This window comes from Harpegnathos saltator, unplaced genomic scaffold (genome assembly GCF_003227715.2).
Source record: "Harpegnathos saltator strain DR-91 unplaced genomic scaffold, Hsal_v8.6 scaffold224, whole genome shotgun sequence".
Classification (NCBI taxonomy): Eukaryota; Metazoa; Arthropoda; class Insecta; order Hymenoptera; family Formicidae; genus Harpegnathos; species Harpegnathos saltator.
The window spans coordinates 422,050-443,153 of record NW_020230011.1 but is presented as its reverse complement, the minus strand read 5'-3'; the positions used below and the strand labels follow the sequence as shown (position 1 = coordinate 443,153).

Genomic DNA, 21,104 nt, shown 5'->3' with positions numbered 1-21,104 from the left:
ACGCACGGCAACGAAACATACAAGCGAATTCTTGAATCTCGCAGGGAACGGAACGGAACGGAACGGAACGGAACGAGAGAGCGCAATTTCCCCGCGCGTGGGAATCCGCGCAGCATTAATTGCGCTCCCTTTCCCCTTGCCCCACGCCTCCGCACGACTGCAATTTTTCTCGTTTACGGTATTGTCTGCGCGCGCCACTTGGACTATCCTCGCTCTCGTGCGCGCTCGGCGCGCGCTTCTTCCGTTGACCTTGACGTCTCTCTCTCTCTCTCTCTCTCTTCGTGGTCGTCGCCGATATGCCGCTGCATATGTCATGGTTCGTCACCGAGAAAGCCGCGGGAGCGAGCGAGCCCCTCATTCATTGTCCGCGCGATACGCGATCGGTAATTGACGGAGCGCGCGAGCGCGCGTTCGCGGCTCCGCTCGTCTTCATTCGTTCCGCGGAATGCCGATTCTCGAGCGGTCGTTCAACCCGGCTCGGCCGCTCTCGGACCGGCCTCATCGAGCCTCGGGCCTGCTCGACTCAGCTTGGATCGCGGAAAAGCTCTCTCTCTCTCTCTCTCTCTCTCTCTCTCTCACGGCGCGCGACCGAGCGAGTGAGCGAGCGAACGCGCGACGCGTCGCGCCGGCGCGACGTGACGAGACGCGACGCGACGCGCGGCGCGTCTTTCCAAAAAAGCGTCCCCACATGCTCGGGAAACGCATCCGCAGTGTCCGGTTACCGACGACAACGACGTGCGCGCGAGGGAGGCACTCCCGAGAACGAGGCCGGACGTTTCGATCGATTTCCCGCTCGACGACGGAGCGGCTCGGCCGGTCGAAAAATCGTCGCGGGCGGCTCAATAAAATGCAAAAATGCCGCGATACATGAGGCGCGCGTCATGAAATATACATACCGAGTGTCCGAGTGGCGAGCGAACCTCGCCCTTCGAACTCGGGAACGACCGACGATACGACGTTCTGATCCCGCAGCCACCGGCAGCGGGATGTGAAGAAAAAAAAAGAAAAGAGAAATTCCCAAAACAAGAGAAAAGAGAGGAAAATGACGTGATTGCTTGCGAAATTTCTCGCGAGCGAACGAGAGGCCTCTCCGCGCGCGTCGCCTTTTCGCGAAGCGTCATCCTTCGGCCGTCAATCCCGGCTATTTTCGAGACAAAGAGCTCGCGCGATCGGCAGCTGGCAGCGCGAGGGGCCCGCGCACGTACGCACGTACGCATTTACGGTTTCAGCGTTCGGTAAGACGCGTATCGCCTCGCCGCCGCCGCCGCCGCCGCCGCCGCCGCTTTATTCTCATTACGCACGCTGCGTGCGTAATGCGCCGCAGTGTGCGCGCGGGCGATGCGCAAGTGCGTGCGGTGCAGTGACACGCGTCGGCCGGCTCGTCGTGTCTGGCCAATTGTCGAACGACGCGCGACGAAAAGGCGCTTCCCGGTAGCGCGCGCGCGCGCCCGGCTGTTGCGAAATCGCGACGCGTCGTTATTAATCGCGTTTAATGGGGCGATGCGTCTCCCGTCCGGCGCTCCTTCCTCAACGGGCCCCGGCCGTTTCTCGGATTGAAAGAGCAACGCACCGGCCGCGGCGCGGCGGCGAGAGACGATTTAGAGAGGGGCGAAAATAATCCCTCGGTTCGTTTGATCGCGCCGGTCTTTCCGGGGAATTCGACGCGCCACGTCGGTGCGTCGCTCCGCAAATCCACGGAAATCCTGCTGCCGTCGGCGCGACAAGCGGATGATTCGCCGGAGGTGGTCGAACTTGATTGGAAAGTGCGAGAGTCCGCGAGAGCTTATCTTATTGGCGGCTAGCGTGCTATTTGCGGGTCGCTTCTCGTTCACCGAGCAAAGTCGCTTGATTAATATGCATGATTTCAGATGTTCTGTGTGTCCGATACATCGGGAATTCTCTCCCGGAATTATGTGTGCCTCGAATAATTCAGATATTAATCTGGTGTCCCTCCCCCCCCCCTCTGGGAAGTGACGGATCTTTCCTCTCAGGAATGTTTGTGAAATTATTATTGCTCCTGATGAGTTATAAATAGCGGAGCATCATGTTCGACCAAATTTCTCTCTCTCTCTCTCTCCATTGACTTAGCCGAGTCCCCTCGATACCGTTAGCAGCCGTTCCAACGAAGCAAAGTTTCGATCCTTACAATCTGAGACCTCTGGAAGATAAACAGACTGATCCCACGCTTGAAGTCTTTCGCCATGACGTGATGTAAATCTGCGAAGACACGCCAACGCGACAAAAGTCTGTGACGTTCGACACGGTGAAGATACGATTTAGAGGCTGCGCCGCTGGCGCGGCCGAATCGCGCGAATCTCGGTGCACCTCGAGAGCGAGAGAGAGAGAGAGAGAGAGAAACCGTAGCTGCACCTGCGAGCGATAAAAAGCTCGGCCAAGATCGCGAATCATTTATACTTGCCAGCTAGGGATTCGTAGAGCCGTACATCAGCGCGGTTCTTTGCCCGACAACGTTGCGCGCGCCGGGCTGCATCCCATTTTTACGTTCGTTACTCCATTCGTATCGCGAGCTGCACTTCGCGCCTAAATGTTTGCGCGCTCCGAAAATACTCGATGCGCATCGCGGCGAGCACTGTTGAAAAAAAAAAAAGCGCCGCTATCTCCGGCGCGATCGTCACCGACTTTCCCTCGAGAGAGACCGTCCTCTCGCGCGTTTCATCAGCTCGTCTATCAGCTCACCGGAGCCTCGACGTTCGTTTTATTAAGCCTGAGAGTCATTAGACTTTCCATTAGTCGCTGCGCGTTTTCGCTCGCTATATAAAATGGAGCGAGCGAGCGAGCTCCGATCGGAAACTTTTTTCTCGGATAATCTCAATATTATTATGTGATGTGACGTCGTCTGATGTCACGAAATGCTGTCACGAAAATGCCAGCTTTTTGACACAGCTGCGAGAAAATGTCTCAAGGTTCTGTTGAAGTTTTCATTATTGAGCGTCATTATCGAGGGATTAATTGAGGCTTAGCGCTTGTCGATCAGAGAAACTGGACAAAAGCCACGCTGCTGCTGCGCGGCAGCGAATGCACGCCTCGCGATGGAATACGCCGCGGGCGTGTATGCGCTCATGCCGATCGCATTAGAAATTGCGGAAGGCGACCACTCGGCGGCATCTAATCGTAAAACCGGAAACCGCGCGCGATCGTATGTCGCCGATGGACACTGCCGTCTCCGTTTCCTGTTCGCGAGAGCTGAGCCGCGGATCGATCGGATTTCAGTCCTTGACATAGAACTTTATCTCTCGTTAATCTGTTTCGTAAACGCGAGGAAAAGAGAACGAGCGAAAGAGGGGGGGGGGGGTAAGAGGTAAGAGGAGGAGAAAGAAAGAGAAGAAAGAGAAGCGGGGAACTCTGTCATGTTACGCGACTGTCGCGCGAATAAAAATTGGAATCGCGCCAGCGCGAATGCCGTTTCCGCCGCGCGAAAATATTATTCGCCGAAGGAATCGCGCGAAATTCTCCGAACAACGAGAAGGAAACTGCTGCAGCCTGGAGAGAGGATCGCCGGAAGAAAGTCGAAAAAATGAAATATCTCTCTCTCTCTCTCTCTCTCTCTCTCTCGTCAAAGTGCAGCGCGATTTATGAACGAGACGCTCACGCTCGCTCGCGGCTTTACGCACTCGTGCGCGCGTACCGAGGGGGAATAAAAAGGGAACGATACGAGGAAAGAGGAGGACAAGATGGAAGGACGGCAGAGGAGGAAGCCGAGTAAGTAAGGCCGGTTAAGTATATACGCGCGCGCGCGCGCGCGCGAGCCTGGCGCGGTAAAAGTGCGCCGGCCGTTTAATTTCGGCTTTCCTCGCGCCGAAAATATTCGCGCGCACCACTTTCCGTCGCGACATAGCTAAGCGGCTAACAGGGATTCCTGCGGCGGCCTGCCGGTGTCGGTTACCTAATTATAGTTGCACATAGAAATCTGTAAGGAGACACCGCGCGTGTATGAGGAGAGGAGAGAGAGAGAGAGAGAGAGAGAGAGGGGGGGGAGGGGGAGGAGAGAGAGAAAGGAGGGTGAAAGAAAGAGAGCCGGGACCGCACCTCATAGGTTCGACTTTTGCAACGAAGGCGTACTCGCGGAATGCCGCGTTTCCGGCATTGACTACGGATAATATCTCTTCTGAAGATGATGTGAAAACCCGCGAGGGGGAGGATTGATCAGTGTGACGTAACGTTATCTGTCCGTAGCGTTGGATTATTACATAAGAAAGTGCGTAAATCTTGCATTTACGACGCGGCTTGATGTTTTTTAATATTTTATTAGCGTCATGCTCGCGAGTCGCTTGGAGCTGTCGGGAGTTGAATTTTCCCGGAAATACCCGGCTCTCGTCTCCGTACGTCATTTGAATGTTCGTCGCAACATTTGTCCACCTAGCGAGAAAATAGACCGGATGACGCATCCGCACTTCTCTGGCCGGATAAATCATAAGTCGCGGCGCGCGCGGTTGCGTCGTCGCTGCGAGAGCGGCCGAAAGGTCCGTCCGATTCGCCGGACGAGGCGTGTGCGCACATACCGCCACGTCCGGAGACGATTTAACAATTCGTTTAATCGACGATTTACGAGCTCCGGTTTGCCGTGGGATATGTAAAGCGACGCGTGATATCGAATCACGTCGTCGTTGGCGGACAGACCGGCCAGCCGGGAAAATGTCGTCGTCGTCGTCGTCGTCGAGATGAAGACCTATCACGATCAATCCGGACAGAGAATGCGCCTGCATTATTCATCAGGCGCGGACGAAGCGGAGAAATAAGATTTGCATTATTGATTGGGACCGGAAAGCAATTACCGTTTTCGTGCGACACAGACACGGTCGATCATGATTCCCCCGCGATAAGAGCCGGGCGTTGCGCGCCCCCTTAGACCACGTCGCTCAGGTTAATCGATTGCTTTCAATACCCGGCGTCTCGTGATTCCTGTTACAGCGAGTTAGCAGGTTCGAACGACCGGTGCGCGCCCGCGACATTTCGCGTTGCCCGCGAACGAAGAGACGCGCGCAGCCGGCTGCCGCTTGACAGGCTGTCGCTTGTCAAGTGACACACCGGCCGCCGAGACTCGCTTCACCGGCGCCGACCGACCCGGGGGAGGATATTATTCCACGCTTGTCATTTATGCCACGGGATCGGCCAAAGTATTATTTGAGAATTTGGGTCTCGAGATCGTTACGCGGCTGGAATCTTTCCGGCCGGGAAATGTAACGTGGCAGAAGAGAAGATGCGCGCGCTCGACGCTTCCTCGTTAAAATCGTAACGCGATCGTAATTGTCACAATTTTATTTGAATGTACAACCTTTGGAAATATAAATTCCAAATATAAAATAAAATCAGATGCAAAGCTTGGAGAAACTTGACAAAGTCATGACAATAGTGATATTAATCGGATCAATTACTATTATTATCACTCTGATTTCGTAGATTTCAAATTTTCATATTTCATTTTGTTTTGTGCAGTGTCGAGTGAATTTCCATCTTGAATTTACCCTTTGAAACATTAACATATTCGAGAGAAATTCCAAAAGTATCACGACAGGCTTGCTAAAATATCTTTAGTCTTCGATATGTGCGAATGTCGAATTATCGAAAATATCTTTAGGGGCTTTTGCGAAAAATATTGTTCAACAAGCGGCGCTTCTTCAGGAACGCGTTACACTCGCCGGTCCCCGCGGACGCGGTTGCGAAAATTCGCGGGAGTTGGCCGCTAATTCATCGACCGTGTTCAGCGCCTATAAAAGGCGCGGGCTCGGTACCGTTCGAGAATTTAATTCCATAGCTAGTGGATTGCGGGCTCTCTCTCGTGTATGCGGGTGGATGCTCTCGCGAACATGCAGACCTCGCGTTACCGGCCGGCCGACCACCGCCAGCACGTGCTGGCGCGCACCGCGCGGGATCGGTATGCTCGGGGTATATACTTAGCGAGTGCACCACGATAATGCGGTTGCAACATTTTAAGTGAGCACAAAAACAGAAAAAGGCGAGGCGACGGCGTACGCCCTCGCGTGCATTCACCCACCACTCGAGAGCGGATCGCGACTTTACTATTTGGACCGCGACCTTAGCGCGTTTCCGCCCCTTCTCTTCCTTACCTCTCCTCTTAATAGGCGTAATTGCGTAAACAAGCTCAATCTATTCTACCGCGTATTTCGCCGCGAGCGCGGCGCGTATTTATCCGCCGTCTTTATCGCGCACCGTTCTCGCAAACACGAGCGCGTCGCATTCGGATCCCCGCGGGGAGTCTTTCCTTCTTTATTATCGTCAAATTACAGAGCTTGTAATCGACTGGAGGGTGCACCGAAATCGATCGGATTTTATGCCCCTCCTCGGCGAAACTTCGGATCGCGATCGATCGCGTTTTTCGCAGGTCCTACGCGCGTTTGCGCGCAATTTCCTCGGAATATCCCGTGGTAATTAAGTTGCGGGATTAAAATAGCGCCGATCTCGTCGAGTTTGTCGATCTGCAAATTTCCCCGCGGCGTGCCTCTCGGTCTCGGTCTCTCTCTTTCTCTCTCTCTCTCTCTCTCGGTCTCTCTCTCTCTCTCTCTCTCTCTCTCTTTCTCCCTCGCTGTACCTCGCAGGTTTCGTTACTCCGCAACTTGATCGTACGACGAGGGTACGGTTCGACCTTACGACACGACGGGGTGCACAACACCTGTCGCGCGCGCGATCCGAGGGAAAAAATACCTCTCGCGTTCGCTGTTCCTCTCCTGTTCTCGCCTTCGCAACGTCTCGCTCTCGTTTGGCTCGCCGCATTTGGACAGAACATTTTCCGAGGACTGTACGATGCGTCCGCGAGTATGCGCCCGCGCGCGCGCGCGCGTCTTTGAATCGCGGTAGTGTGTCATTCTAAAAATAGAGAGAGGTTGAAACGAGAGGGAAGCCAAGACGCGAGAGAACGAGAGAGGCGGTAGGACGGCGGAGACGAGAAGGAAGGAGAGAAGAGAGGTAGAAGGAGACAGAGAGAAAAGGAGAGAGAGAGAGAGAGAGAGAGAGAGAGAGAGAGAGAGAGAGAGAGAGAGAGAGAGAGAGCGTGTATGCCTCCATAGTCTCGGTCGTGAACCCGAGGAACGACCTCGGTGAAACGTCGGGTGAAGAGAAACGAGCGAGAGAGAAAGAGAGAGAAAGATAGAGAGGGAAAGCGAGAAAGAAGCGAGCGGGTTAGACGAGCGGAGAGTGTTAAGAGGTGCAGAGAGAAGGCGAGGTGGAATCGCGGAGAGCGACGCGGACAAAGAGGGAGAAGAGATTAAATTGAACAGCGCGAAGACTCGCGCGCGACCGGCGAACGCAGCAGCGAAATCGACAGCGGCGGCAACGACGACTTAATAATTTCGCGGACGATTTCGGATATCGCGCCTCTCTCTCTCTCTCTCTCTCTCTCTTTTCCTCCCGAGGGTGGCGGGACACGCACGACGACAGAACGGCGCGGGCTCGCGGCCGCCACGCATCACTTTCTAATTTTGAAGTCGCGCCCGCGTTGGTTTACGACGGGACCGCGCACCGGCCACCCCGCCGCTCTGTTTATAAACTCTTACGGTGGGAGACGTATGTACGCGGCGGGCGCTGGAATTTGTCAAATTACCGGCGGGAGAGCGAGCGCACACACACACACACACACACACCGCCGTGTGTCTCTCGCATAAGCAGCCGGCGAGGAAAATTGATGAGGCGGCCGCTTATTCGGCGAAGGCATCAGGAAGCGTTCTCGAGATGTCGGTCGAGACGACGGCGGCGGGTGTGTTCTCCGCTGGAAATTTCGTGGCGCGGGTTCTGCGCGAGTCTCGCGAATACCAAATGGCAAACGCAATGGTTACGCGCGGCGGAAAAGACGGCTCGGCGCTATAAGGCGCTCCGCTCGCTGCGCTGCCGGGATCTTCGCGGGACTGCTGAAGAATTTTCTACCGCTTTCACGGCTCACGCTTTTCCAACCAAGTGTTTGCTGAACGGTTAAGCTACTTATTCCAACGTATTTTCGATACGCTGCATCGTTCGGGGTAAACATGTCGGAAAAACGCAGGGTCAGCACGCGCGAAGCGCTAACTGAAACGTTTCCTCGCCGCTGAACGCAAGTAATGTTTCTTCATTTAGTAGCTTCTCCATTTCCCCAACGATCGAGCCGAAGGTCTAGGAGATCTCAGAGCTGCGCGACGTCTCATCACTTTTCGATCCGGACTCGTGAGTCTGAGAGCTTTTCACGTCAGACTGGCCGATTGGATCTTCCTCCAATCGGCCGGCCAAAAGCGACGAGATCAGAGCCTGGAGTGAACTCTTTGAGAGTTTCGGATTTCATTTTGAGAGTACATTCCGCCGTGGGGCAGAAATTCGCTACATACGGAATGGCTAATAATAGGAGGTTGGCTTGCCGGCCAACAGCGCCGGTCTGTAGTCGTGACTGAGCTCCATAGAGGCGTAACTTCCGTTAATACCGCAGCCCTCGGACTTGCTGCTCTTGGTGGCACTCTCTCGGTGCCCCTCTGCACACATCCGCGTGAGAGAATTAAGGCGTACGACACATTCCGCTGCGGCGGCGCGGCGGTTTCCGCGATTTCGTAAGCGAGGCTAGGAATTCTCTCGTCTCGGCCACGAAGACGCGGACTAAAAGCGGCGGCCGAAAGCTCGCCGCTCCAAAATACGACGCTGCCATTTGCAGAGAGAGAGAGAGAGAGAGAGAGAGAGAGAGAGAGAGAGAGAGTCGCGGCAGGCGAGTCTGCGCGAATCGGCTGACCGCGAGGCGAGTTTTAATTCGACGATCAATCGACGACGATCGTCGTTGCTTCGCGTGACGCAGCGGAGAGATTGAAATTCTTCTCGCACGATCTCGTGCGAGAAGAATTTCTCGCTCTTTCTCTCATCGGCCATGTATCTCCCGATGTCTTCGAGGACGAGTTCCGGGCCGCGCTCCGGGGAATCGCATCGCGTCGGAGCCTCGATGGCAAATTTCGCCGCGCATTATTCGACTGACACGAGTTGCCTAACGAGCGCGGATTACGTATCTTCTCAGCCGTGATCTTGCGCGGACTTTATTTTGCATAACCATAAACCGGCGTTACTTCATCGCCATCGATGATGGTTCGCCGTGTGCGCGTCCCTGAAGAGCTTCCTTCGCGCGCCGATACGAGAGAGCCGGAGAAAGTCGAGCGTGTTAGGATCGCATGTGTGTATATGTATGTATGTGTGTGTGTGTGTGTGTGTGTGTGTGTGTGCCAAAGAGATGGATTAAAAAGATGTTGGTCGCGCTAAAACGAAGGTCACCGAATAAATTTCATCGAGACATCTCGGTGGCGCAATCACGGTGTGTCGTTTAAACAGCAGCAAATAGAGAAAAAGATGACAGATGCGAGGAAAAGTCGGGAGCGTCGGGAGGAGGAAAATGTCTGACGCCGGAAGATCGATCGATCGATCGCGCGAGATATCGCGCGATCTATAATTCCACTCGGCAATTTTCCGCGCGTCCCGAGAAACTTTTCCGCACATCCCGCGCTTTCTAGCTCTAACCTAGCGAAATTACACAGGCAACAACCGGTTGCTGCTCGCGCAGGCGTCATTTATCGATTCGACTTATTTCGCGTTCCCGTTGCCCAGTTTCGATCCTCCGCGATCTCACCTACTCAGATTCATGCGCTTTTCGTTCGCGCGTGCCGAGAAAGCTCGTTCTTCGCAAAGCTGACGGAGCTTCTCTCCTCGTAAGCGACGAGTTTTCAAGGATTACGCGCGCCTCCAACTAACACAGGTATCGTCGTGTTGCAGGTGCTCAGGGTGTGATCGCGCGAGGAGACACGATGGCGGAGGTGGCGACGAAGAAGTCCATCAATGTAGTAAGTAGCAAGAAGAGCGAGGTGTGCGGTGTTCAGTCTAACAACGGCTTGATTGATTTGGATAACCTAACCGCGAGTAACAAGCAACTAATCTCGCTGTGCGGCGACAACAACGATGACGACGACGACCTCGTGCTGACCAACAACAGCCGTAACGAGCTCGCCGGCGACGACAAGAGCCTGCAAGAGCTGATCGAGAGCGAGCTCGCGCTGAGGATCTGCTCCAACAAGAACGACGACGACGACGACGACGACGACGACGAGGTGGTCGCCGACGAGCCCGAGGAGATCGCCACGCAGCCGGAGACGATCCGGCGGATCGTGCTGGATCGCCGACAAGACAGCCTCGACGTGAACGCGGAGTTCATAGCGGCCGAGAGCGAGCACTACTCCCTGATCGAGGAGCCTTACGGCCAGCAGAACGGCCACGCGTCTCCGGACGCGAACGCGGAGGACGTGAAGCCGGAACCGCCGCTCCACGTCCGCGACGAACAGGAGGACGAACAGGTGTTGGTCGAGCAGCCGGAGCACGGCGACGCGACAGTCATTCAGAAGGCAAGCGACGCCGAGCCGCAGTCGAGCCGCGACGAGGTCGCGAACGACAGCGAAGACAACTGTGAGCACGTGAGCGTCGCCAAGGACGCCGATCCGCAGCCCACGGAGGTGCCGGACTCCGGCGAGGTCGCGCGCGACCTCGTCGCCGAGACCGTTTCTCAGCCAGAGCCTTCCCCGGCTCCCGTGGCTTGTCTCGACAAGCAGCGACAACAGGAGGAGGAGTCGGCGCAGAGGATGACGGACGACGCGGACCTCCTCCGCATGGACCGCACCGAGCAAGAGCGCAGGAACGCGGACGTCGTCCCGGACACGTTGCTCGAGCTGCCAGTGTCCGAGGACGGTGAACAGGCGTGTCAGTCGTTCCACCTGGACAACCTGGACCGAGAGATCAACGAACCCATCGGCGAAGGAGGTCCCGCGATCTCGACGTCGCTCGGCGTCGAAGACGAGGAGAAGGAGGCGGCGGCTGCGGCGGCGGCCTCGGCGGTCTCGCGAGACCGAGAAACGTCGCTCACCGAAGCAACGGATCAGGAGGCGGACTCGAAGCCGAGCGAGATGAAGCTCGAGGAAGACGGCTCCACGAGTCAGTCGGAGATGCTCGCCGAGACGGCCAGCACGCAGGAGTTCCTCGACACCGAGCGGCGCGTGCTGAGCGAGGAGGCCGATCAGGAAGCGCCGCGGATTGTCGTGTCGTCGGAGGCCACCGAGTCGCAGAGCGTGTCCGAGCGGAGCTTCGATAACGAGTCGGCGGAGTATGCCAAGGACGTCGCGGAGGACGCGCAGAACCCGGTGGACGAGTCCTCCAGCGAGTTCTCCGCGTCCGACTCGACTTTCATCGAGAAGACCGAGATCGTGGTGTCGGACACGAGCGTGACCGTGTTCTCCGAGACGAAGCAGCTCGAGCCGCTCGAGACCCTGGACTCGTGGACCACGGTCGAAGAGGCCACGAAACCGGCCTTCGACGGGGAACGGAAAGACGCGCCGGTCGCGGCCGATCACGCCGCCGCCGCCGCCGCCGCCGCCGCCGCCGCCGAGCCGACGGCGACGGACGATAGTCACGAGGGAAAGCCGGAAGACTCGCTCGCGCCCTCGTCACCCCGCGCTCCATTGGCCACGCCGGACGACGAGACCAGCGACATTTCTAACGCCTGCGATGTAAGTGTGCTTTTTCACGTGTTTTAATCCGACGGTCACGCCCACAATCACGAGCGGCACGGCGCAGCAGGAGCTCGGCGAGCGCGCGACTCGAGATGCGAGTCGACGTCCTTGCGCTCGCAGTCGGCCCGGATGAGTTCCTCGCGAGAGTCTGCAGGCCGAGGGCCTCGACAAGCCAAGTATCGTTTTCGCGCTTGTTTTCCGTGTGTCGACTAATTCGACTGACCGATTAATCTATCCACTGACGATCTTAGCCCTTCGTCCCCGGCGACCTTTCTCCTGTTTTCAAAAAAGCCATTTTTTTTCTCTATTTGTACGATCATTAGGAATGTCAAAAATAGTCATTATTAGGTGAGAAAAAACTCGACTCCATAATGCCGAAATTAATTATTATTATTATCCAAGTATATATCACTGTGGTATATCATTGGAGCCCTTTTCACATTAAATGCACACAATACATGCAACGTACAATAGGAAAGAAAAATTGTTTCTTGGAAAATCCTGTAAGGGTGGGAGAACGCCCTTATTGATTTTCTTCCTTCAATGTCGATCTCGGTCGCGAAGAAGCGTCAGTTGATGGCCGCTCTCGGTCGTCGACTCGTCGTTTTTCACGGCCGAGGTGTTGCTCGACGCAGAGGTTTCCTTCGAGACACGAATTGCCGGGTGAATTGTCGAGCGGAAGACAATTGAAAGAGCGCGTCGTTAACGTCCGACGTTACGTCAGAGTGATGGGTGGGTACCTTGAAATTGAGAGGGCCGTTTGTGCTTTCGACGCTTTCGAAGCTTCCCTAACGCGGGACGTCTTCGGACGGCGCGCGCTCGCACCGCACGTTACCCAAGAGAGAGAGAGAGAGAGAGAGGGGGGGGAGAGAGAGAGAGAGAGAGAGAGAGAGAGAAATACAAGTGCCATAATTTAACAGCGCTCAGGTTGTTTGTGTTGGGTGATTCTTGTAAGCGCATTGTGGACTCGCAGTCCTCCTAGCAATTTCTGCAAGACTAATTGCACCATCGCTCTATGTACTCCTACGCATGTTTTTCCACGTCGGGGCGATTAATCTCGTTTACTTTTCTCCTTCTTTCTTCTCCCCTTTAGCAGCGCGGGTCTGCAGGTAAGCGATTCGCGGTAAGAACCCGCGTGCCAGCGGCATCTGCATAATAGGGTACTCTCTCTCTCTCTCTCTCTCTCTCTCTCTCTCTCTCTCTCTCTCTCTCTCGCTCCCTCTCGCGTCGATGCGCCCAAGTTTAGCGAATTTAGCACCATTCGTGTTTTTTGTACGTGACGAAAGGATTACACCGCAGCTGATGTACTCGTCCGGTAGAAGACCGCGCCCGCGATCAGTTTTATATATTTTGCGACTAGATGTTCGCGAGAAATAGATTCAGCTCGGCGATCGAAACTTCTCTTCTCTTACCCCTCCCCCCTCCCCCCCCCCAGTTCGCAAGAGACAAATCTTTGAGTATCATGCGGCGAAATTTCAGTTGGGACTCGAAAGGGGAGATTTATTTACAGCGATGAATGAAGGGACTGTCACTCGGCGTCGCGAGAGCGAGTGTTTCAATCGATTCGATTGAATTTGTTCCTGCGACGATATGGCTAATACTCACTTTGAGATTTCCTAATGGAGATATTCTATGAGTCAGAGCGGAGTGAGATTCACTCTGTACGAGCGAAATGTCAGTCAACTTGAAGAGTGTGACTCGGCTGTCACGCTACTTTTCGAGTGGAATTTTACTCGAGGAAGTTTAGAGAGAGAGAGAGAGAGAGAGAGAGAGAGAGAGAGAGAGAAAGAGGGAACCAACGGTTAATTCCGTCCTCCTCCCCTGACCCCTCCACACATGATCGGCCGCTTGAGCGTATCCGCGCGATCGCGACCACACTACGTAATATATTCAACGTGTCTCTCGCTACAAGTCATTATTCGCAAAACCCAAGCCGTATTATCCGCCTTCATCTCTCCGATAACCTCAGAGCAGTGCGCAGCACCCTCCCGTGATCAGCGGCGCGTGACGAGCGCTCGCGTCAACGAATCTCATGCAAATGCATCGCAGAGTCGCAACGGAAACCGGCTTATCGCCACGGATTTTCCTATCAGCTGGCGCAACGTATTTATCAATTGTCGCTGGTTCAACGACACTCCGACACGCCGCGCCGCCTCGAGCCGAAATTGACAAACGGTGCTCGGAAGAAAGATAGATAGAGAGAGAGAGAAAGAGAAAGAGAGAGAGAGAGAGAGAGAGAGAGAGAGAGAGGCGATCTATCAATTCGAACCGGTGATTCATGCTCGTATGAGCTATGGTCCCAATAATTTCCTCCTCCCTCTCTCTCTCTCCCTCTCTCTGTCTGTCTGTCTGTCTGTCTGTCTCTCTCTCTCTCTCTCTCTTTCTGTACTACACTCTTTCGATAAGAAAAGGGAAAAGAAAGCAACGATCGATCCTTGGTACTTGAAAGTCGCGCGAAGGAGAAGCGATGGGAGGAGCAGGACGATAAATCGGCGAAAAAGCTTCAAAGCCGACCGACCGACTTCTCGACGGAAGACGACCAAGGCCACGTCCTCGTCTCTCGAGCGGAATGCCCAGACGGATGTTACTGGTTAAGGGCCCTACCGCGAGATCGAGGCCGCGTCAAAGTCGCTGACGTGAACGCGAACGCGGAGCGACGGCGGCGGCGGCGGCGACGGCGGCGGCGGCGGCAGAAGCGGCCAATCCTCTCGAGCCGCTCGCACCTGGAACTCGCTTCCCGGCTCGGTTCTGCTGGACGAGCAGAACGGCACCTCCACGAGAGAGGTGCTCTCGTACCTGGCCGAGAGCGACCAACCGGCTGCACGTGGCCGCTGGAAGCGGCCAATCGGCGGCGGCGGGAAGCGCACGCCGCTTTGTGAAGAGCGTCGAGTTTCCTGAACCCGTTACGAAACACTCTCCTCCACGGGAGAGGAGACCGCTCGCCGGCCGCTCAGACATCTCTGCGCGGTCCGCCAGCGCGGTGCTCACATCCACGTCCACGTCCACGTCCTCGTGCCGCGTCCCGAACGACTTCCAACGAGGATGATCATTGACCAGGTACGACCTGGACGCGCGGTCACTGCGGCAGCTTGTGCGACCCACCTGGTGCCGCAGGTCACGGGTAGACGCGAGCTCGAGGGAGGCGCACCAGACGACACGGTCGTTGAGCAAGAACATTCGCCTTTTTTCTTCGGTCCCTCCTTGTAGTCGTGTTCCTTCTCTCTGTCTCCGTCTCTGTCTCGGTCTCGCTCTACCTCTCTTCTCTCTGTCGCTCTCTCGCTGTGGGATCCTCTCTCTTTCTATCCAACGGCTGTTTCCAACGACTTGGACTCTCTGTCTTTACTCCGCTCCCACTCTCGCTTCGGACGTCGACCACCTCGCTTGCACCTGAAGCTCGGCTGGCTCTTCCTCTCTCTCTCCTTCTGTTCTTCGTCGGCTTTCGTCGACCTCGTTGCCAAGGTGGACGCGCGTCCGTCATTCTGAGTGCGTGGCCGGTGTTGGTGCTAGAGAGGCTGCTCGCGGGCTAACGTCTCGCAGAGTCCGCGGACTGTTTCGCGGTGATACAAGCTGTGCGGGCCAGCACTGGTGGTGTGTTTCGAGTGAGGTGAAGAGAGGTCGCGGTGGGTTCGCTGTCGCGAAGGAGAAAGTAACCGGGGGTGAGTACGGCGCCGGAGGAGAACGCCGCGCCGGAAGGAGCCAGGAACTAGCGGTTCCTCGCTGAGCGAGAGAACGATCGGAGGCGGGAGCGCGCTCGCCAGTGCGAAACCTTGCTTTTGCACACTTGGCAGGAAACGCGCGCGCGCGCGCGCGCACAAAACAATCACGAAGGGGAGAGTGCGGAGTGCGCACGGTGAAATATCGAACGGTCGAGCCGGGGAAATTGCGGGCTGCGATTGTTCGGAAGAAGGACCTTGGGACGATTGGAAAGTGCGCGGCGGAATGATCCTCGGGCGGCGACGCGGCGGTTCGCGAAGCAGGTTCTCGCGCGAGCACTTGGAATCGCTGCAAATGCGCGAGCATTCGAGGCGTAATGCACTTTGGCGACCGAGTGAATCAAGCACACGAGGAGTTATCGCGTTATCCTCTTTCTCTCTCTCTCTCTCTCTCTCTCTCTCTCTCTCTCTCTCTCTCGCCGATCTTGCCGCCGAGGAAGAGCCGACCCGGTTCGTGGCAAAATGGAAAAGAGAGGGGAATCCGCCTTGGTGACATTTTCTTTTCACTCAGGCTGCCGTCGCAAATAATCCTACGGCGAGTTTCGCTATCCCCGATCGGCCGATTATCGGTGGAAATCTTCGCATTACATTAACCGCGCGCGATAACGCGGAACAAGCGTGCGCGTGCGCTCGTCGCTGAAGCGCGACCGCGCGCATCCGCGCGCTCGCTCGAACGAAACCGCGTGTCTTCGTGCAGGAAAGTAAATAAATGTCCGCATGCATGCGCAACGAGGAAGAGAGAGAGAGAGAGAGAGAGAGAGAGAGAGCCGGGGGGACTCGAGTCGTGTGGTGGCGCGGCGCGCGCGATTTCACGTCGCCAGATAATTAATAGTTGAACGCGCGCCGGCTCTCTCGGCGAGATTACGAGAGCTCGCTCGCTCGCTCGCTCGCACGCGCGTGCATTATGTCACGCTCCGCGCTACGCGAGAGCGCGGCTCATATACGTTCCGGAATATTGCTTTCCGCGCGCGCGGGCTTATCGGAAATCTTCCTTGTCGGCCGGTCATACTTGTCGAGCAATTACGCCGCCGCGCATAAATCGAGCCGGGACTATGAAAAGCCGTCGCTTCTTATCAGCCTCCGTGATAGCTCGCGCTCGCGAGCGCCCGGTCGTCTTTACGTTCGGAACGGATTCGCGAGCGTGCTCGCCGCGTCCGACGGCCGAACGCCGAGGATTAGAAGGCAGACACGTTTCTTCTCTCTCTCTCTCTCTCTCTCTCTCTCTCCCTCTCTCTCTCTCTCTCTCTCTCCTTAATCTTGTTCTTATCATCCCGTTCGGCCCGCAGTTTCGTCGGCGATGATGATTGTTATTCAACGTTGCGTCAGCGTTTTATCGCGCAACGCGCCGATTCGGAGTTTTACCGCGGATCCCCGGCAGCTGGACCGAGGAACACGTAGGCGAGAGGGCGAGACGTTTTAATTGCGCGGCGTGCAATATCGGGCCAGTTCCGGCCGCCTGGTGAAACCGTATGATTAAACGAATATTCCGGCTGAAATCTCGTCTTTTCAACGCGCGCGGACCATCTCGCGTTACGCACGCGCTGACGCGCATCGTCTCGAGCAAGAGTCGTCGTCGTCGTCGTCGTCGTCGTTCCTACATTCACGCGCGAGTACTGGGCTCGTCGAGAGATGGACGGCGAGATGCGCGCGACTCGCAACGGGATATTTAATAAACAAATGGCGCGTTGCGCGCTCGAGCGAATCTTCGCGCGCGAAGCCCGCGAAGCGATGTCCGCGCACTTTTCGCGTCTTTACTCTCGGCGGCGCGGCCGCAAGATCGCTGCGGCTCGTGCAATCGCACGACGGTCGCTGAAATCATTATTATACCGGGCGTAGTGTGTGTGCTCGAATCGCTGGGAAAGCTCGCGATTGCGCGGCACACTTGGCGCGCGACGCGCGAGAAGCAAGACGTCGCGCGGACGACTTCCGGCCGCGGAAAAAGCGCGCGAGGAAATGCCGGGCGAGCCGGGCGGTGGGGCGTTGCTGCTGAAAACCGCACGCGATTCATTAGCGTCTCTTTAGCACGCTTTCTACCTCGTATTTTCTGCATATTAAGCCCGCGAGAGACTCTGCCGCAGCCTCCCCCCTTCCCCCCGGCCCCTCCGTCGTCCCACGGTGAGGAGAGGCTTTTTTGCAACAGGAAACAGATTTCTTGCGGAGATCCCTTGCGCACAAAGAGAATACACGCATTCCGCGGCGAAGAATCGCGGCTCGGTGGGACGTTGATAGGGAGAGGGAAGGGGGGGCAGGTTAATCGGGGCGGCGTGCTAATTACCGTCCACCCGCGGTGCCGCGGGTGCACCTTTACGCCGCGCCGCGCGCGGCGAGCGACCGAAGGCGATTACGTCACAACACGGTGAAATCAATATTATTTCCTGCAAATCACGTTTGTCGAGCGAGCGTAAACTTCCGTGTGTCCCGGGGCACCGCAGAGAGACCGCACACACATTTCAGTCTCGGCCCGCCATAAAATCCATTGAGCCTCGGCGCGGCGCACAATGGCGGCACGCTGAATCTAGTTCTCTCGGGGGGCTTTTATATTCCTTTCCAGGGGACGAGCGTGCGCGCGCGAGCGCCCACCTACGGTGGTCACGAAGGAGGCCCGTTGTCTCTCCGACGGGAGAAACTGCCGGATCGCTGTTTTAGGTCACTCGTTTCCGAACGTGAGCGCGGAAAAGCGAGCGGAGCCGCGCGTGAGACAAAGAGCGAAGGTGGAGAGGGAGAAGGAGGAAAACTTTAGAGGGGGCAGGGGCCATTGTCTTCCGGATATTTCGGATTTTATGTGATAAAGCTTCATCGCGTGTTTCGTTTGATCGCAGAGCGAGAGCCGCGAGGAAACGGTGACCACCAGCTCCACCGTGGTGACCTCCTCGAAGGGCGGGACTAAAACGAAGAAGAAGAAGATCGAGGGCGTCGCTAGTAACGATGCCACCTCGCCGAACCTTACGCCGCGCACAAAGAAAACCAAGAAGAGCAAGAAGAGCGATCTCGAGAAGGAGAACATCTCCGTGGTGAGTTATAAATCATCGATGGGCATAAACGCGCGCGCGCGCGCGCGCGCGCGCGAGAGAGAGAGAGAGAGAGAGAGAGTATGTGTGGCCACGCGCGTGTGTGTAGGCGTGTGTACGGGATGTCCCGCAGCCACATCCTTTCATCTATCCTCTAGTCGTCTCGGTCGGCGACGATTCCCCTCCCCCCCCCTTCCCCTCGGCCCGAAAGAAAGTCCGGCTGGACGTGTCGAAGCGAAAAATCCGATTTGAATAACGCCTCGCGCCGAAGATTAACGCGTTACGAAATATGTCAATTATCCAGATAACGGGTTCGAGCCGACGTACGTTGTGGTACGTTGGACTACATGAGAAGCGTAATAATATAACGTAATAAAGGCGCCTCTTTAGGCTTGTTGTTGCTGAGGATCAGGATCGAGTTAATAGAAAAGAACGGGTCGATTTGTTCCTGTAGGCTGAGCGCCCCGAAAGAGGCTGCGAAGACTACATCTGGAAAGGACGGCTATAGGTGTTATAGGTGTTCCTCGGGTCTCCTTATCTAGCTTCGAGCTTCGCTCCTGTTGGAAAATGATAACATAGCCGCTCGTGGAAGGAGATGGCATAGCATGTCTTTAAAATCTAGTCTTTAAAGCTCTCATAAAAGAAGGCGCGTTTGTGCGTATTCTAGTATACATATATACATGTACATGTATATACATATACATATATATATATATATATATACGTCTTTTATATTCTTAAATATTTATTCAAGCAGTTATTTATATTACAAGGATCTCAGTATCGGTACGCTACACACAATGATCGCCACTTGATTGATTTTCAACGAGTGTATACTGTGACAGGCAAGATAGCCTTAATACATGATGTAATTAGGTTACTTAGTTTCTAGACGTTGACGGGTCAAGCTATTACACTGAGACGGATTACTGCTTTGACATGTCGCTCCCGCTCCTTCGAATAATCAATAAATAATGAGGATCAATAATATATAGTTAGAACATTCTAATAACCCGGTTATACGTCGATGTGTTAAGGCTATTCTGCCGGTTGACGTGTATAGAAGCCTAACGGCCGATCTGACCTTCACTAAAAATATGACAAGTAATCTCAAATCGAGGCGCATGTATCTTGGATCGCGCGCTATGGTTGACTCTTTATGGACACAACGGCGAAATTTTTTTCCTATTAATTTGGATTATACGTTCTACGTAACTTAATGAGACGGGTCAACATCAGTCATCGCTGACCAGCGTGACATTTAACGCGCTGAAAAAAGGCAGAAAAGAGGAAAAGCAAAATCCAAGTGACTTCCCTGACGTCAGTCGCGCTTTCAAACCGTGTCAGACGTGCCCTCATCCTCATTTATCGACGTAACGACGTTACTATCGAACCAACGAAAGAACGGCGAACAATCGAATGAGAAGTCCTTCTTAACCCTTAAAAAGCTACCGTCAAATATCAACTGACTAAATTTTCTTGTTACATTTGTGACAAAATATCTGCGAGAATCGATCTGTTTTATCATAATGTCGTCGCTACTGACAGTGAGTAAATACCTATAAAATCAGTATTGTCGATACGGTTAGGTTCAAAAATGCGTACGGGGTGAAATTTCAGTAGCCCTTAAGGGTTAAGAACTGACCAAAGACCGGAAGACCTGTTCAGCCAAATTGAATCGGATCTTTGGTCCTTTTCCCTCCGACGCTATATCACCGCGAAAAGTCCAACCTCTCCAACAGAGCAGATTACAAGCAACAAGCCTAAAGAATCCGCGGCATAAGTTTGGCGGGATAAGAGCCGGCGGACCACATTCCGGGACATCCTGTAAGTGTCACACGCGCACTGTGCGATTACTCGCTCGCGAGCGCGAATATGTGTCAACGTGCGCGCACGCGTGCATCGATTCCTTTCATCCCCGATAAACGAGCGATTTGCGCGGCTATCATCAGCCAGCGTAATTGAAGGCGGTCCGCAGCTGAGCGGCGCGAGAGACACGCCGGTGTAAAATCAGCGTGCATGGAACCGTTATCACGTTAATTAGCACTTTGCTCGGTTAGTCGACGCCGACGCCGACGCTGCCACCGACGGGCGCGTCGGCGTCGGCGTCGGCGTCGGCGTCGGCGGTGAAAACCGGAAGCTCGCTCTTTTCGTCCCTCATCTGCATGCAGCTCCGCTTGATCCGGCCGGCTTTTCCGGATCGTCGGCACAGATAGGAGCGGGTTTTCTACTGCCTGTCGCTTCGCGGAATCGCGATCTGATACGCGATCGCGACCGATATCGGTGCGCTGCTAAGTAGAGCACGCATGCGTGCGTGCGTGCGTGCGTGTGAACGGGCGATATCGAGATCGAGATGCTCTCTCCTAGCGACACTTCCTTCTGCCGCGACAACACACCACCGGCGGCGGCTCTTGCTTCTCGCGAATCTTCGGCTACGGCCGACGCCGCATCGCTCGGGAAGGAAGCAATCCAGCGGCATGATGCAAAGATTGCTCATTCCGCGCAGCTCGTTATCCGACAGGATAATATCCGAGTCTGCTGTCGCGCACGCCGGATTGCCGGCTCGGGTGATTTACGTTTCAAGCGCGGACCTCTCGCGCCTCGCCTCGCCTCGTCGTCGCGCGTCGTCCTTTCCTTTTTTTCTCTCGATTTCGCGATCGACTCGTTTTTGCGCGATACCGTTTAATTGCGAACGACCCGTTGCGGAATCGAGCGAGGAGTCCACCGAGGACGGGAAGCGCGGGCAATATCCTCGCGGCAACGCACACGCGTACACACACGCACGGCGGTTTTATTTCAATTAAGAGATAATCATCATCGAGCCTCGCGTCTCGTCTCACAAAGTGGCGCATGGTACGAAA

General features: G+C 55.3%; 1 protein-coding gene across 19 annotated transcripts in view; it reads left to right on the top strand.

Moving 5' to 3' along the window:
- LOC105188955 (uncharacterized) overlaps positions 1-21,104 on the top strand; it is an 81,708-nt gene that overhangs the window by 30,905 nt on the left and 29,699 nt on the right. For all 19 annotated transcript variants that reach the window (XM_025298524.1, XM_025298527.1, XM_025298529.1 and 16 more), the window contains 2 exons: positions 9,742-11,519; positions 18,055-18,246. In XM_025298524.1, coding sequence (XP_025154309.1) covers positions 9,742-11,519; positions 18,055-18,246 — 1,970 coding nt within the window. The remainder of the gene's footprint in view (positions 1-9,741; positions 11,520-18,054; positions 18,247-21,104) is intronic.